The sequence below is a fragment of the Artemia sp. Qi Xiang Cuo genome, chromosome 20, assembly GCF_049724085.1.
Source record: "Artemia sp. Qi Xiang Cuo chromosome 20, ASM4972408v1, whole genome shotgun sequence".
In the NCBI taxonomy this organism is placed as follows: Eukaryota; Metazoa; Arthropoda; class Branchiopoda; order Anostraca; family Artemiidae; genus Artemia; species Artemia sp. Qi Xiang Cuo.
In genome coordinates, this window is record NC_142813.1 from 39,536,770 (window position 1) to 39,552,897 (window position 16,128).

General features: G+C 34.3%; 1 protein-coding gene across 1 annotated transcript in view; it reads right to left on the reverse strand.

Annotated features, from left to right (window-relative positions):
• LOC148940182 (NFX1-type zinc finger-containing protein 1-like) overlaps positions 1-14,596 on the reverse strand; it is a 51,708-nt gene extending 37,112 nt beyond the window's left edge. Inside the window, exons 1-3 of the mRNA XM_089106092.1 lie at positions 14,525-14,596; positions 10,839-11,297; positions 4,419-4,700 (exon numbers count right to left, since the gene is read on the reverse strand). Coding sequence (XP_088962218.1) covers positions 4,419-4,700; positions 10,839-11,297; positions 14,525-14,596 — 813 coding nt within the window. The remainder of the gene's footprint in view (positions 1-4,418; positions 4,701-10,838; positions 11,298-14,524) is intronic.
• Positions 14,597-16,128: the final 1,532 nt, after the last annotated feature.

Sequence of the window (16,128 nt, forward strand, 5' to 3'; positions counted from 1 at the left end):
AAAACGGAATTTTGATGACAATTGACACATCACCAGACGTGGCTTTTTACTCTGATTCTAAATGTATAAAATTCATTCAGTTTATTGTTACTCACCAAAAGCAACAAATCGGAGAAAATTTGCATGATTTTCGGGAAAAGAGCGAAATACTCCCATAAAAGCAGATCTTAAAGAAAAGTGCTTTATTAGATTCATCATATCCCAGAACCCTACCGTAGAGGTTTCAAGCTTCAAACTACAAGATATGGAATTTTACATTTTTTTTTCCCAGAAGAAAGATTTTGGATGCACGTTTATTTGTTTTTGTTTCATTCCTAGAGGTGACCATAAAAGCAAGCAGTCTTAGCGAAAATCACTTTATTAGATTCATCATATCAGCAAGTCCCACCATAGAGGTTTCAAGCTGGAATCTACACAATGCAGAATTTTGTAATTTTTTTCCCGGAGAATGATCGTGGATACACGTTTATTTGTTTTTTTTTCCAGGGATGATTGCATCAAATCAAGTGTCCTAGAAAATTAGGAGAGAGCTTATACGAACGTAAATCACAAGTTCCTTTTAAGTGACCATAAAGATTGTAATATGGAAAAGTGTTGTTTTCTGCCATTTCATATTTGAAATTCAGAGAAGCTAATCGATTTAAAAGTACAAAGAAAAAACTATGTTTTATGCTTCCAAGCTGCAGAGGAAGATATGCCGCATGGTGACAGTACTAGATTTAACTAAGTTGACTTTATTTTTTACAGACTTTCGTTGAGTGATATGCAATTGCAGATCAGCTGTCATGAAGGGGAGGGGGATGAGTCATTGTGTAGGCGGGGGAACAGATGCCTAAAAGAACATATTTTAATACCCAAACTTCTAACTCTCCAAGAGCCTTCAGATAAATGTATAAAGAGGTAGTAATAACAATTTTGTTAGAACTTATTCATTTTATTTAGTTGAATTTGAGCATCGAAAAAAACGGGCTCAATGTGACAGCTGAATTGTAAGTTTAAATTTAGTGTTTCTTTCGCTATTTTGTATTTTTTTTTTCAAATGTCAGAAGATATAAGGGATTTCGTTTCAAGGGGAACAATTGTCCTGTTATGAAAGAGGTATATTTTATACGGCCATTATAAAACCAAAACGTGGTATCTATGCAGGCAGGGTGAGTTGTAAGTACAGGCCCTTAGGAATGTGAAGATATTCGCAAAACCACACTTTAAGGGGTCTTAAGATCTTAGAAATATGTTAATCGAGGGAAGATAATGCAACTTCCAGGAATGAAATCAGAGCCTAAAATATCCCCATGGACGCCGTTTTAAGTTCATATCCCCACTCCTTCTGTAGCATATGCTAAGGCTTAGAAAATTGGATAAAGACTCGTCTACACCTCTTGTAATCTTGGGAAACAAAAAATTTCTCCATAATTTTGGTTTGAGTCTGGTTTTCTTTTATTCTAGGGTTTGGACATACTGGATTAAAATTAAATGCATTATAATTCATAATTAAATGCATAACAACTAAATATATTATAGATTAAATGGATGGATCCCTTCCCAGGAATCTTCACCATTTAAAATTTGCCTTGTTTTGTTTCACTTTGCATGCACATTTAGTTACTTTCATTATTTGACATTTTTTTTTCTTATTGCACTTAAAAATAAACTTACTCAGAAGAAAATGTATCCTAAAATATATTCCCGTGCCCCCACCCCACTGCTATTCTGGTGTCTGGCCCCTTGGAAAATTTTCTGCGGGCACCCTTGCATGAATAAAACGATTAGAAGTGATCATGCAGAACCTTCCCTTATTTCCCAATTAGTAGACACGGAAATATTAGAAGAGGCCACTACTGAAGGCTCGCACTATTCTTGAACAACAGCCAATCCAAATGTGTAAACGGTATAGCTTCAATAATAATATGAATAAGAAAATAGGAAGATACTGGCCCTACTTTAGCCTTATTAGTGGTATTCGCCTTATTCACATTATTGCCGAAATAAAAGATCGTTGTTAACGCTATTCACTGATTGAGACAAGTCAACGCACCAGTTAAGACTGTGCTTTAGTAGTCCCATAGCTCTGTTTTGATTGAAGAAAGTAAATAAAACTAAAAAATAGCCAGAGGACCCTTAAACCCCTTTTAAATTGTGCAATAAGGGTGTGATGTAAAGATTCTGTCCTTACATCTATACATTCTGTCCCCTCCTCAACACCTCGCTCTTCATGCTAAAGTTAGACTCTTCCTCACAACGCTATTTTTTTAAACAATAAAAAACTTTAGCGTAAAGAGCGAGGCGTTGAGGAAGGGACAGCCCTTTTCATATACGGAAAAATTTCTGTTCGTTTTAAGTTCTAATGTTGCTCCTTAGTTTCAGTTAAACAAAATCTTGCTTTTTTTTATTTAATCTATTAAAAATTAAGTTTGATTGATCAACAGTTTTGAATTGAACCTTCAAACTTCACTCTGCGATGAAGCCTGTGTGCTAGTTCTAACAGCTGTAATTGAGGGGAAGGGACGTTATTGCCCCCTTAGTTTTTTGCTCTTGCCTAGGTTTTGAAAAACACCTTTTATGGTCATTTCATTGGAAAACGCACTTGTTTCATTTAAAAAAGTTCGGGAAACAACCAAAATTACACTTTGTGAGAATGTGCCAACCAGTCAAATTTATAAAAAGCGATTAGGTATAAATATAACCTTTTAAATGAGCCTTTAAACAGCTCTCTATTGTTAGAGTAGCCTTCTAGTTTCTGCTAGTCAGTAGTTGATTTAGAAAGCCCTGTCTTCATTATGGCTTTTTCAGGCGAAGTCGGCCGAGTAAAAACAGCTTTTTGCTCATTGAAAAACACACATTCCAAAAAAACATGTATTGTTTTGTGAAGTATGGAACTTTATATTATAGACAGAAAGTTTTTCTTAGCTGTCAAGGTTGTTTGCAGTATTTTCTAGAGGACTCTTGTCTCCCCCAGATCGGTGATAATTAGAAATTATATTGAAAATAAGTTTCAACTGGAACTAAGAAGTAACATTAAAACTTAAAACCAACATACAGTATTCCGTGTAAATAAAAAAGATCATGGCAGTGTTGTTTCTACATTACATTTTAATCAAAAACGAACAAAGATTAACTTAAAAAACAAAGTTATCCCGAGGGAAGTAAAGAGCGAAGTTGAAACTTAAAACGGACAAAAATTATTACTTCAAAGCCTATTTAATATACATCAATAAAACTAGAACAAATAAACCAACTAATTATGTTTCCCTATGCTTTTAGGATTATAAAAAACTAGCGCTTTACTGAAAATACAAAATAATATAGGAGTTTTGGTACAGCAGAAGCAACCCAATTAAGGACACTTTTTACAGAATAAAAATATTATAAATTCCTTTAAGGATCAATCCCTTTTAAGATAAAACCAACCCATTTTAAGATTTTGCTTTGTTTTTTTACGTTTAATTTAGTATCACTTCTGCACAATGCCTCAGTTCAATGTCTGTCTCTCCTTTTGGTTCTGATAAAGACATGTCATGATTAGTTTGCGCATAACTTCGAAGTAAATCTTGATAGTATTAGGACTAAAGACTAGCTTTAAAATTTGTTTCATAGCTTGAAATTCACTGTTGTATAGAGAGAAATAATTGGAATTCATATTATGTTTTATTTGATCTTCATTTAAAGTAATATTAAAGCATGTTTTTACAATTTAAGACTGTATATTACCGACTATTGTAATTATAGCTGGCAAGACCAAAATGCTGCTTGATAAATCAAACCAATATTTCTGTATGTTGTTCAAATACTTTGCGGTTATTAAAAAATATTTAGTTTTAAGCTTATGTTTTTAAGATAATTTTCATTGTATACTGAAAGTTACTGATGTCGCAACTGGTGAAGACTATGAAAAGCTTTATAGATTCGTTTAGTGTTATATTCTTATATTCTATGTATTATATTCTGTATATTATAGATTCGTGAGGCTACATACTCAATTTTGACTCTTAAATCAATAATCCTGTTTATTATGCTTGACTTTTGTGTTTTCAGTAAAGCGCTATTTTGATATAATCCTAAAAGCATAAGGAAACATAATTAGTTGTTTTATTTGTACTAGTTTTCTTGACATATATTAAATAGACTTTGAAGTAATAATTTTTGTCCGTTTTAAGTTTCAACTTCGCTCTTTACTTCCCTCGGGAAAACTTAGTTTTTTTAAATTAATAGCGATAAGGAACCTGTAAAGGTGTGTTGTTTTCAATACCAAGATGTGTAAGACTAATCTTATAGTTGTCTACTTCTACTTCATGCTTTTTTCAAAAACCTATGGATGCTTCTTAACATTATCAGCCAAATGCGGCAAATAAGGGCACTAATTAATTGGTGTTTCAGACGAATGAGCTTGAAAATGCTAATACAAACAAGTTTTTGCCTACCTTACATTTTTCTTTTCCAGGTGTAATATGACAAGAGACTTCCAACGTGTGTTTACATTCTTCTATGGTCTTTTTCACTTGGACTTCACATTTATATGCATCGATGTTTTTACCGCAAGGTATCTTAGTTTTGTGGCCACACGAGAGCTCAAAGAGAATCATCTCAGTGCAAAAGCCACATTCTTCCGAGCATGCGCGGCGACAAGGGTGATTTCTCTTACAACCGTCATTTTTTCTTCCACACGGCTTCATGCAGACAACTTTCTCATGTTCAGGGTCTTTCTAAAACGAAAATTGTTTTCCAAAAAGCTGTCTCACAGGTCAACTGGAGAAATAATATTGATAGCAATAACAGAAGATTATTAACCTGAATATAGAATCAATTATCAGTAACTTGATTTCGGGACCCATAACATAAATTTAACACACCTGAGGCATGCTTCCACGGTATACTTTGCAGATGGGACTAAGCCTACGAAAACACTAATGTTTACAAATAACGATATATTGGTCAAGATTTGTTCCTTTTATATATATATATATATATATATATATATATATATATATATATATATATATATATATATATATATATATATATATATATATATATATATATATATATATATATATATATATATATATATATATATATATATATATATATATATATATATATATATATATATATATATATATATATATATATATATATATAAAATTAGATTACACAACTAGCACTACCAATAACCCAATAAAAAATTGAAATTTCAGTTTATTGAAATAATAGTTATTCTCTGTAGAAACACTTCGATTTGATTTTTTTTTAATCCGCCAAAAGGTTGAAGTAACAACATTTTTTGGCTGTTCGCACTATTTATCACAAATAAATATCAACATCAAATTCCTGGTGCTATGTGTGGAACAGATTATTGTTTGAATTTGTATGTATTGACTATTGGCGACTTTTGGAAACAAGTCTCTAAACAACAATCACTTTAAATTGATCAAATAGCCTCTTTCCTTTCTTTACCTTCGGAAATAAGCCGTTTACATAATTCAGCCGCTTGCTTTAGATGATAATTTAGGTTCAAGATACTATTTATGTTAGCATGAACTGGGGTTGGCTAACACTTATAAGTTTTACGACCACATTTTAGTTTTGGAGTTAAGGGAGTAAAAACAGTGGCGGATCCAGAGGGGGGGGGGCGAGGGGGCGCGCCCCTCTAACGTACTCTAAAGTAGTGTAATTTGCTTAATTAACGCAAGTTTGCGTTGATTAAACTTGCTCCTAACGCAAGTTTGTCAGATCAATCTATTTTGCGCCCCCCCCCCTAAAAAAATCCTGGATCCACCCCTGAGTAAAAGAGTCAAAGACTGTTCTAGAGGGTTGTTCTCAAGTAGGAACAAGTTCTCCGAATGCGTGGATCCTTGTCATAAATAGTTAGTAAGTCTCTTAGAACGGTATTCCGGGTATACTCATGCTTATGCGGATGATCTAATGTTTCAAGTAATACTAAGTAAAGAAACAAGTAGAGAATTCTTCAGCATCGATATCTACAAAAGAGGATATGACAAACTGTGCTACAATCGAAATGTTTATGCAGTCTTGAAAGGGTTGATTAAATTTACTTTTCATGTCTGAAGGAATTGCAATGTGTTCTTTGTTGTCAGAAAGAGGCTGTAAAGGTTTTTATTTGTCAAGATTCTGCTTCAAACAATCAAAGTGGCTGTATTGACCCTGGGTAAATTTTTCCTCCACTGCTTCACCTTTCTTGTGAATGAGACCACAACTGAAATGGTTTTACCAATATCTTTATTTTTTCCTTGAAGCTGCAAGTTAAGGGTATTTAGCTTCTCGGTTATCTCTTCCAAGAAAATCAAAATCTTGCAGCCAAACCGTATATTTTAGCTCAGGAAATAAATCCTCTCGTCCTTTCAAAAATATCAGCAAAGTAGGAAGTAGCTTTTTGAAGCGTTATGAAAGTTAGCCTATGCTAAGCCAAAATACTTTTGTATTTAACAACAAATCACCATACTGGCATCGTAAAGCTTCTGCCACAGTCCTCAACAAACTTCTCTGAAGTGCATGAGCTGTTACTTTATTTACGACTTTAACGACTGTTTTCATCACATTGCTCATGCTCAAAAACTTACCAAATAATGACGTATACTATGCAATGGTAAGACAGAAATATTAAAACCTATTGTCTTTATGGCACAATGCAATGAATTATTCTCCGCTATCTACAATAGCGCGAGCTTTATCGATTGTCAAACACACCAGCTTTTATAAAGGCCTCTTTTCAGAGTCGACTAGCTATTTAAAAACAGAAGATATGTTCTATCCCACAATATGTTCTTGCAGGAGTACAACTTTTATCACCTCTTTTTTTAATTGGAAGTCATCAAAACCATTCTTACATCTAAGTCAGTTTTAATTGTGAAACTACATAAGCACTCATTGATTCAATTTTTCTCATAACTGTATTTGCAGACAGTTGCACAGATTGACGCACTGACTTAATAACAGATGCACAGAGCATTAGTTCTATTTTTTTGCGAGTCATGTGTTTGAGATGAGTATAGCCAATCATACCAACTATCCGAATAGCTGCGTCTAGAAATTCTTAAAATTCTCTGCGTTCTACCAAAAACTTTCCTGCGAGCTACCCATAACGGTTTAGTATCTTAGTATCATTTGGTTTCTAGTATCTCTTCTAAGAGTTAATGTTGTAACACCTGTTTGTAAAGTCGTAAATGTTTGAGTTGAGTCAGTGTACACTTGATAAAATTCAGGCATGGTGATAAACGTAAATTAAGATTTGCTTTGAAAAGGATGAAATAGTGGCATTCACAAATAAGAGGAAATGAGTCTCGTACTCTAAAATTATATGGTCTCCCAGTATCACTAAAAGGTAGATAGTAATATCTCCGGATCATTTTTTATCATCAGTTGAACGGGAAATTTCATTGTTCAAAGCAAGGAGGCACTGCCAGAGAATAGTGGAGAAAAACTGGAACTTAGTGCCACATAAGATATTTCTGTACACGACGAGAATTTGTTCAATTCTGTCGTATGCTAGTGGTTTGGGTCAATTCAATTCCAATTATGAGCCACAATACCTCTCTAATATGGGTACAAAGGCTAGCCTGCCTAGTGGCCGCGTCAGCATCTCATGGAACTGCCACGACACCCATGGAGCCATGTGTTGGAATTTAGCCGATAGAGAAATTTCTAGAGGAACGCAATATGTGATGTCATACTGTAGTTAGGTGGTCAATGGACTCGGAAAAAGCTGATACAAAAGGGAAAAATGAAAAGCCGTGCAACCTCCACTGCAGCTCCATATTGATTAGGTGCGAAGAGCTGCATATACCCAAGAATAATACTGTCACCCTGTTAAAATCTGAAAAGTAATTTCAAGTTGTCATAAAAGATAAAAATGGAGTGGATCGAGAGACAGCACTGCTTCAGCAAAATAATGAAATAATCTATTATACAGATAGTTCACGAACCCATGGAAAAGCTAGGACTGGAATAGTTATAAACAAGAACACCCTCAGTTTGAATAAGGAGCTAAAAAGCTATCACTCAGCCAATTAAGTACGGAATTCCAGACTGGAATGTTTAAACAGGTAGCTTAGAAACTAAATCAAACAGGCAAAGATGCCTCAAGGGTTTTCAAAACATTAAGAGCTGGTAAAAAGTGAGTCGGAATGCCATGGAGCATGAAGCAGACTATCTTCCAATGGAAATTGAATTAAACTGATGTGGGCTTCAGGACACTCTGGAATGACAGGTGACCTGACAGACGAAGCAGCTAAGATCAGGACATCACTGAGATTCTATGGACCAGAACTTTTTATTCTCACTTCTCAAAGCTACTGGAAAGCGGCAATAAGGAGACGGAGCTATGAAAGGGTGGGGAAAAATTGGCATAGAAAAGTGGGGTGCAAAGAAATGGAAGTGATTCTGATGTTTAACCTCCCACTTGACTGAACATCTTTACAAAACTGGAGTTTTTAAATCACTTCACACAATTAGGAAAAGCCGATTCCCCTGTTTGCCAAAAATGGCAGACAGCTGTGGAAACAAGAAGGTATCTAATAGAAAAATTTCCAACCGGGATTGGATACAGGTTAGATGCATTTCATAAACTGGATGTTAAGCTTAAGGACATAGGGAAGGTAACCTTCGATGTCTGGCAAAACATATGGTAAGCACGTGAGTTTTCAAATACGGCTTCATCCTTTGCTCTGTCAATAGCTTTACAATAAATTACAAAAATTTTAGCTTGACAAAAAATTATTTCTGTCGATTTTATGGGCTTTTTAGTTTTTTTTTTCACTAATTGGTGTAACAGTTTAGCCATGATATGTAACAGAGTTGCATTTTGCTGATAGAATTTTCAGGTTCAGCTTCAGATTTGTTAATGTTTTATTGATTTACCTGAGAATCAGCTAGATATAAATAATTATTTATCAACAGCAACGTTATACAAGACCATTATTACCATTCTTTTGCGCTAATGATTTCTCAATTAAAGACAGACTATCCATTAAATAAGAAAATGCGGATCGGCCAGTTTTACCATACACGAAAAAAGGGGGAAAAAATTGAAAAATACTGCATAATTTAATGAGCAAAAATTTTAGGTGAAGTCAACATGAAAAAGAATAGAAAGTGGGAATGGTCTTTAAGCATCCAGGGTCCCATACATGCAGACATATAACTGAAATTATGCCCAGAAAACACACATCAACTCAGTATTATATGTATTGATAATTTCTTCAAAATTTACTTGGAATTAAACCCGCCAAAATCTTTAGCTCGTTTCATTAATCTTATTCGAATAGTCACCAATTTTCAGGAATCATACATACCAGTTTAGGCTTCTGCAGTGAGGCGATACCCAAACTCTTGTTTGTAGTTATTTTTATTCGATTCAAACTTTATTTGCATATTCTTTTTAAGTTTCACTCGTTTTAAGGTTTATTTATTCATTTACATTAATATATATTGTATGTTTGTTCGCATTGATTGTATATTTAATTTCTGTTCGTTTTAAGTTTCATTTATACTTTAATAGCAAAACATTTGTTTTCATTTTAAGCTTGATTTTCATATTCAATCTGAGTATTAATCACTTTAAGATCTATTTATTCATTTGTATCATTGTTTGTTGTATATTTTTTGCTATGATTGTTTACTTAATTTCTGGTCCTTTTGTGTTTCATATATTCGTCAATAGTATTATCTGATCGTCTTTTTTCTGTATTTTAACAGGTATTAATATCAAATGAGCTTAAGTTTAAAAATGCCATTAATTTTCTTTGAAAAACATATTTTTCGGAAAGTTTTTTTTTTAATTAATCGGGGTAAAATCTGTCTTAATTGATGTAATAATAGTAATAAGAATTCTAACTTTTAGTAAGCTTATACGCAAATTACGGAGAGCAGATTTTGCTTGGCTGAATTCATGCATAAGGCAATCGGACAAGATCCTTGTCCTTCTCCCCTTTACTATTTACGACCATGCCGATTACAAAAGACCATGCCCTTCTTTTGTTCCGAAACCAAAATCCTCCAAACCTTCATTTGAATAATTCAGTTTTACTTAAATATTATTTACGTAAAGCCGCTTTACTCACGCTATTGCTAAAAATTAAGGATTGTTATTACTATTAAACGCTAATTAAGACCAATAACTCCACACATTAACACGGGGCTAAATATTCCCGGACAAGAAATAAGCAATTCAACTATATGAGGATTTTTTTTAAGACAATGATGTAAAGACACTGAAATTTAGATTGTTTTACATTTAATTGTACACTCAGTTGGTATATATCACCTGTAAGTGTAAGAAACCATTCAGCGTTTACAAGTTTTCACCTCAACGTGTGTATTCGCAATAACAAAAATTGTTTTATATTCGCAGTTTTTTCGATAAGACCAATACACTGCACTTTTATTCATAAAATGTGTGGTTAGGATTCTATTATGAATACCTTCCTAAATCTGAGGAACCATAAATACATTCTGGAGTTTTTTTTTATTTTTATTTTTTACCAGTACTGTATTGAGGGATCTCCTCAATCTCCGCCCACCATTTTTCAGGTATTTCGTAATTTCAGGTAAATTCAACTTAAAAATAGATCTATTTAACAGTTCGTGGTAACGAACTGTAAGTTGTACCCTTGTACCCCCAGTTGGTATATATCACCTGTATATGTAAGAAACCATTCAGCGTTTACAAGTTTTCACCTCAACGTGTGTATTCGCAATAACAAAAATTGTTTTATATTCTCAGTTTTTTCCATAAAACCAATGGATCCATAAAATATGTATTCCTAAGCTACTTGCATTAGTTCTGCTCAAAAGGAAAAGGTACTAGGATAAAGTATCATACTTACACTTGGATGACACGGTTTGGGACACGAGTGACCACAATCTAGACGAAAATCACATGGCCTTTCGCAGCATCCTTCCGGTTTGTCTGAACAGTGTACTTTAGCCACGTGACCACAATCGGGTATAATCTTATCAACAATTTTTTTGCAAATATACAGATTAGGGTCTACATGGCACTTCATAGTAGCATTATGACCACATGGTAAATTCTTTTCGACTTTAACAAAGCATTTTCCACATTCTTCAAAGCAAATTTTGTCGCACTTATGATTAAGGCTGCAAAGTAACCTTTCGCATTTCATTGTGCATTGGTTTCTCTCGTGTTCTCTGTCACTGACGTGACAAACACCTAAACAAATATGACCGCAAGAAAGTGAGGTGTTACATTTTTCCATACAACCTCCCTCAATGACTTTGCTGAAATCATCTCCTTTTTCGATAGTTGTGATGGTCCCATGAACCTAAAAGTAAAAATAAATCGCTATCAAAATAACAATTCTGCCGTCCAAACTACTACTGCTACTGCTAACAGCTCACTGCATCACCAAGCCGCTTGAGGCCAACAGAGCTATGCACCCAAATTACTCAAACTCATCGTCTTTTCACCCTCCCAATAAGTTCGCATTTCCCTTGAATCTTTCCTTGTGCCATTCTCCCACTTCATTTGGGGACGACCTGCTTTTGGTTTGGCCCTAAAGGGTTAACCGACAAGGACGATCTGTGACAATTTGTCATCCTTCATTTGTTTAATCTGTGGCAATCTGTGTAATACTAATTAAATAGCATGTTGATAGACTTGTGTTATGTATAGAGAAGGATTTCCTTTTAGAAGCCCCCTAAATAGAAGACAAAATATGAAGAAAGAAGTTAATTTTTGCAGCCTCAGAAACAATTGTCAAAAAATGTTTGCTAAAATATTTTCAAATATAGAATCAAAAGGACAATGAAGATAAAGATATTGAAGTGTGATTGAACACGTATCCCCCCCCCCTTCCCTCTTTAAAAACGGCTTAGCAAGCAGTTTCGACAAACATCGAAGAAGTTTGAAAAAGCCACATGTGGCCTTTAGGTATGAAAACGACATTACGTTCCCTATTCTAGGGGCTAACAGTGGTGGGCGTCTCCCAGTGTTGCCAGAAGGTGAAACAAAAATACGATAGACCCTTTGAAAAACACACCAAAAATACGCCAGAGCCTTTTTGGGTGTTTCAGAACAATTTTTGGAGCCAGAAAAAAAAATTCCCGTGTCAGGGCTCAAGCCGCGACACGCGCACACAACCAATTTACTGGTTAACTACTGGCGATATTTTGGTAAAACCGCTCAAAAAAGCACCATAATTTTTAATTTGCTATCAAAAAAGGATTTTTTGGTTCCATTTTATTACCTAGTACTAAACACTGAAAGCTCAAAATAAAAATAAGTTTAAAATTCGCCAGAATGACATTTTGATGACAGTTAAAACTCTTGCAGAGAAGTCAAGCCATTGATTCACTGTTTAACAAGGAAACTTACACTATTTTTACATTTTAGTAGCATCACGACGAACAAAACAGCGGTAAATCTCAGACACCTGATGAATCGAAAACATCCATCATCCAGAGTGCTACTCCGAGCGCCAAAACCGGGTGGAGGGAGGGGGCGGATGCAAAGACTTAACTTTGAGAACGTGTTTTCATTACTCAGTTGACAGTTCACACGGGAACCAGGGTTAATTTATTCTGGGTACTATCAGCCTAGGAATAGGCCTATATAGCCCTTTTTTTAGGTCAAAATGTGAGGCAGTTTGCTGCGAGTTTCTTGAACCTGTGAATCATTAGTGTTGTTGTTCAAAAGGGGACTTTAGAATGTTTTAAAAGGGCAATACTATTCACTTATTTCAAATACTAAGAATATGTTTAAAGTGTTAAGGATTCCTCCAACAAATCCAAAAGACATAATTTTAATTATTCCTATCTTTTAAGTATTACATAGCAGCTACTCCCGAAGTAGAAGTTCACGGTTTTCTGTCAGCGGAGGAAGAAATTTACGCTTTGCAGAGACATTTTTATTAGAAAAAAACTAGCAGTTTAATACACTGGAGTTTAAAATTTTGAAACAAAATTTTCCTAAAAGGGTGTCAATCGTTGGGGAATGTGCCAAGCGGTCTAGGGAATATGCCATACGTGGCAAAGGTTTAGAATTGGGCCTCTTCAAAAGGAGACATTCTAGAACAAAAAATGCACTTTTATCTTGCAAATTTTACCCCTATTTTCATGGTTTGGTTCGCGGTTTTGATAACTCCCCCCCCCTTCCAATGGTCTCATATACCCTCAAGCTACGTAAAGAGAAGTAAAGTAATAACTGATGAAAACTAACTAAAAAACAAATTAAAATGGGGAAAAAATAAGGAAATATGATTCATCGATGCTTGGTGCATATTATAAAGTAAGAATTCTAATTTTTGTTATTTTCTTTGTATAGTCGAGGGCTATATGAGACCATTAGAGGGAGGGGGGGCTCAAAAACGCAAACCCAGCCATGGGAGTAAGCAAAAATTAGCAATATAGAAACATGTTATTTTTGTTCTAGCATATCTGCTTCTGAAAAGGCCCAATTCTGAACCTTTACGCCATGCGCGGAAGAATAGTGTAAGGCGTGGCAGAACCTTATGGCACATATGGCACTCCGAGGATGAACACTAGGCTTCATTAAGTGGGCAACCACTCGAGCTAGCTTTGTTTAAATTTATATTCATTTGTTTCTAGTCAATAGCTGGTTCATGATACCAAATAACAGCCCACCTGAAAGAACAAAATAGGGCTTAGTCTAGCACTATATCTCGGAATTAGAAGGGGGGGGGGGGAGTTATACCGGATGCCACTCTGAACACTCAACAAGTAGAAATTTTCTGAATGTAATGAAGTAACACTTTTTTTTTATCATAGTGTTCGGTTCGGATAAGAAATCTTCCAACAAATTGCCAAATTTAGCGACATCATCCACTGACGAAAATACAAGAGCAGACAAGAAAAAAAAAAGCTCTACTTTACACGAAAAACATAATTGGTTGGCCTACTTAGACTCATAGGATAGAAACCTAAATAGAAAAAAAAGAAAAATACATTCTCTTTCCCCATTCAATACTTTTTTCGAATATGTATTACAAATTTTGTGTAGCACAATTTACAAAATTGTGTTAAATTGTTAAACAATATATAAATTATTTTCCAACTACCCCTCCTCTGATAATACCAGCTATGGCCAAAGCCTATATATGAAAGTTCATTGATTTTTTGACAAGACCATTACTTTTTTTGTGCTTATTTTTCACCAACAGTTGGCTCCTAATATTCAGTAAAGCCAGTAAAACAAAAACTTTTGCACATATAAACAGCTATATAGCCTATATGGCCTCATTAGTCCTAAACCTAGCCTATTCTCCTAAATCAGACGCAAAATTATTGAAGTTATTAGCTTATACTGTGGTTTTAGACACTATTTGTTTATCTAGCTAAATGTTTTGATGCAACAATCCGTATGATCTCAGAAGAATTTTAAGCCACAGGCACACTAGAACTTTCTTCCCCATTTAAGAAATAGAAATTACAAGGCTTTATAACCATAGAAATGAGGATTTAGAAAAAGTATGAGGTTCAAAAAACTTTCTTCTGCCTCATATGAACTGTAGATCAATTTCAAATTAATCACTTTAATAACATGGAGAATTTCTACGACATCAAAGGTCAGCTCTATTTGGAGAGAAACAGGGTGGAAGTACATAATCTACCCTTTATATATCAAAGCCCTAAATGTCTGGCAGGGGAGGTTATGTATATAGTTGCCATAAATTATTTTATAGGTCTTATTACCTTTCAGGGAAAAGTAGGGATATCCTCAACCCCGTAATAAAATCCGCACTAGCTTACTGTATACTAGGCTAGCCGTGTTTCATCTTTCAAAAGTAAAAAAAAGTCCGAAAAAAGGAAAAAACCAGTTCACAACACTTTAAAGTTCCGTCCATACTCAAGAACAAACTGTTTGAATTTTTTAACTAATAATTTGATTTTTTTTTTTTTTTTTTTTTTTTTTTTTTTTTTTTTTTTTTTTTTTAGAATCAATACAAGTTTGTTAAAGATCAAGAAATGATGCTTTTATAGTCTTACGGGGGGAAAACGATATTGATATATGTTAAATTCCTTTGTCTGGTTTTCCATGGATTAATGGATACTAAGAAAATTATTGAGAGATAGAAGAATATGCTGATACTGCTGGATGGAATACAAAGATTACAGCTGCGTTGCATGATAAAAAGTAATTGGGTTCAAACGAGAGATATAATTTCTTTCAAATAAAGCCTTGCACACCAAAAATACGCCAGTTCAATTAAAATACGGCAAGATTTACGCCTGGCGGGATGACTCAAAATTTTCCCGCCAGTCACCATCAAAATACGTAAGTTTGATGGGAAATAAGCCAATATGGCAACAGTGGCGTCTCCGGATAAAGAAAATGATATATGTTCGTTTCAAGTGTTATTGTCTCTCACTATTTTCATTTAAAAAACCTGTTTTCTTTATTTAATTTCTGTTCGTTTATCAACGTCTGCTTAAAGCGTAAAGTATTTCAAAAGCCCCGCTAACGACTCAAACGTTAACGTTTATGTTGCTTGTGCATGTTTTTGGAGTATCATTTTTCAGCATCTACGATTTTCATGTTTTAACGTTAGACAACGATTTTATGCTCAATCAATAGCTGAGATTCCGTTTTTCCATTTGCTGAATTACATTTTGGAAATTTGCTCCACATTTTTTTCTTAAGATTGAAAAGCACGCTGAAGAGACATGAAAAATAGGCTAGAACAGGAAAATTCCACTATTTTTGTTCAAGTTTAGATCATTGTATAAGAAAAGGTCAAAGTAATATCAAAACCCGGGCTTGGTAAATGGATAAGTGTGAAACTAATAGTGAAGTCAATGTTTTTTTTTTCTTTCGGTGCAAAATTATATTTGTAGGTTTGTCATAAAAGTACATGTTACACGCCGAACGTGAGTCTTAACATAACCCCAATAATACCTTTTCCCGTATTATTCCCCTCCCCCAAACTGAACACATGACGAGTTTCAGATATGCTACTAAAATATAGTTATAGTTGTTTACATCTTGTAATACTAACTTTTGTTCTTTAGAGTAGCCTATTCCAAACAATTTCAAAATCAGTTTGACTTCACATAACGAATCATTGATTACTGATTAAAGACCAACCACAAGATCGATCTTTACAATGGTATCGAAAACTCAGTAATTATCAGTCG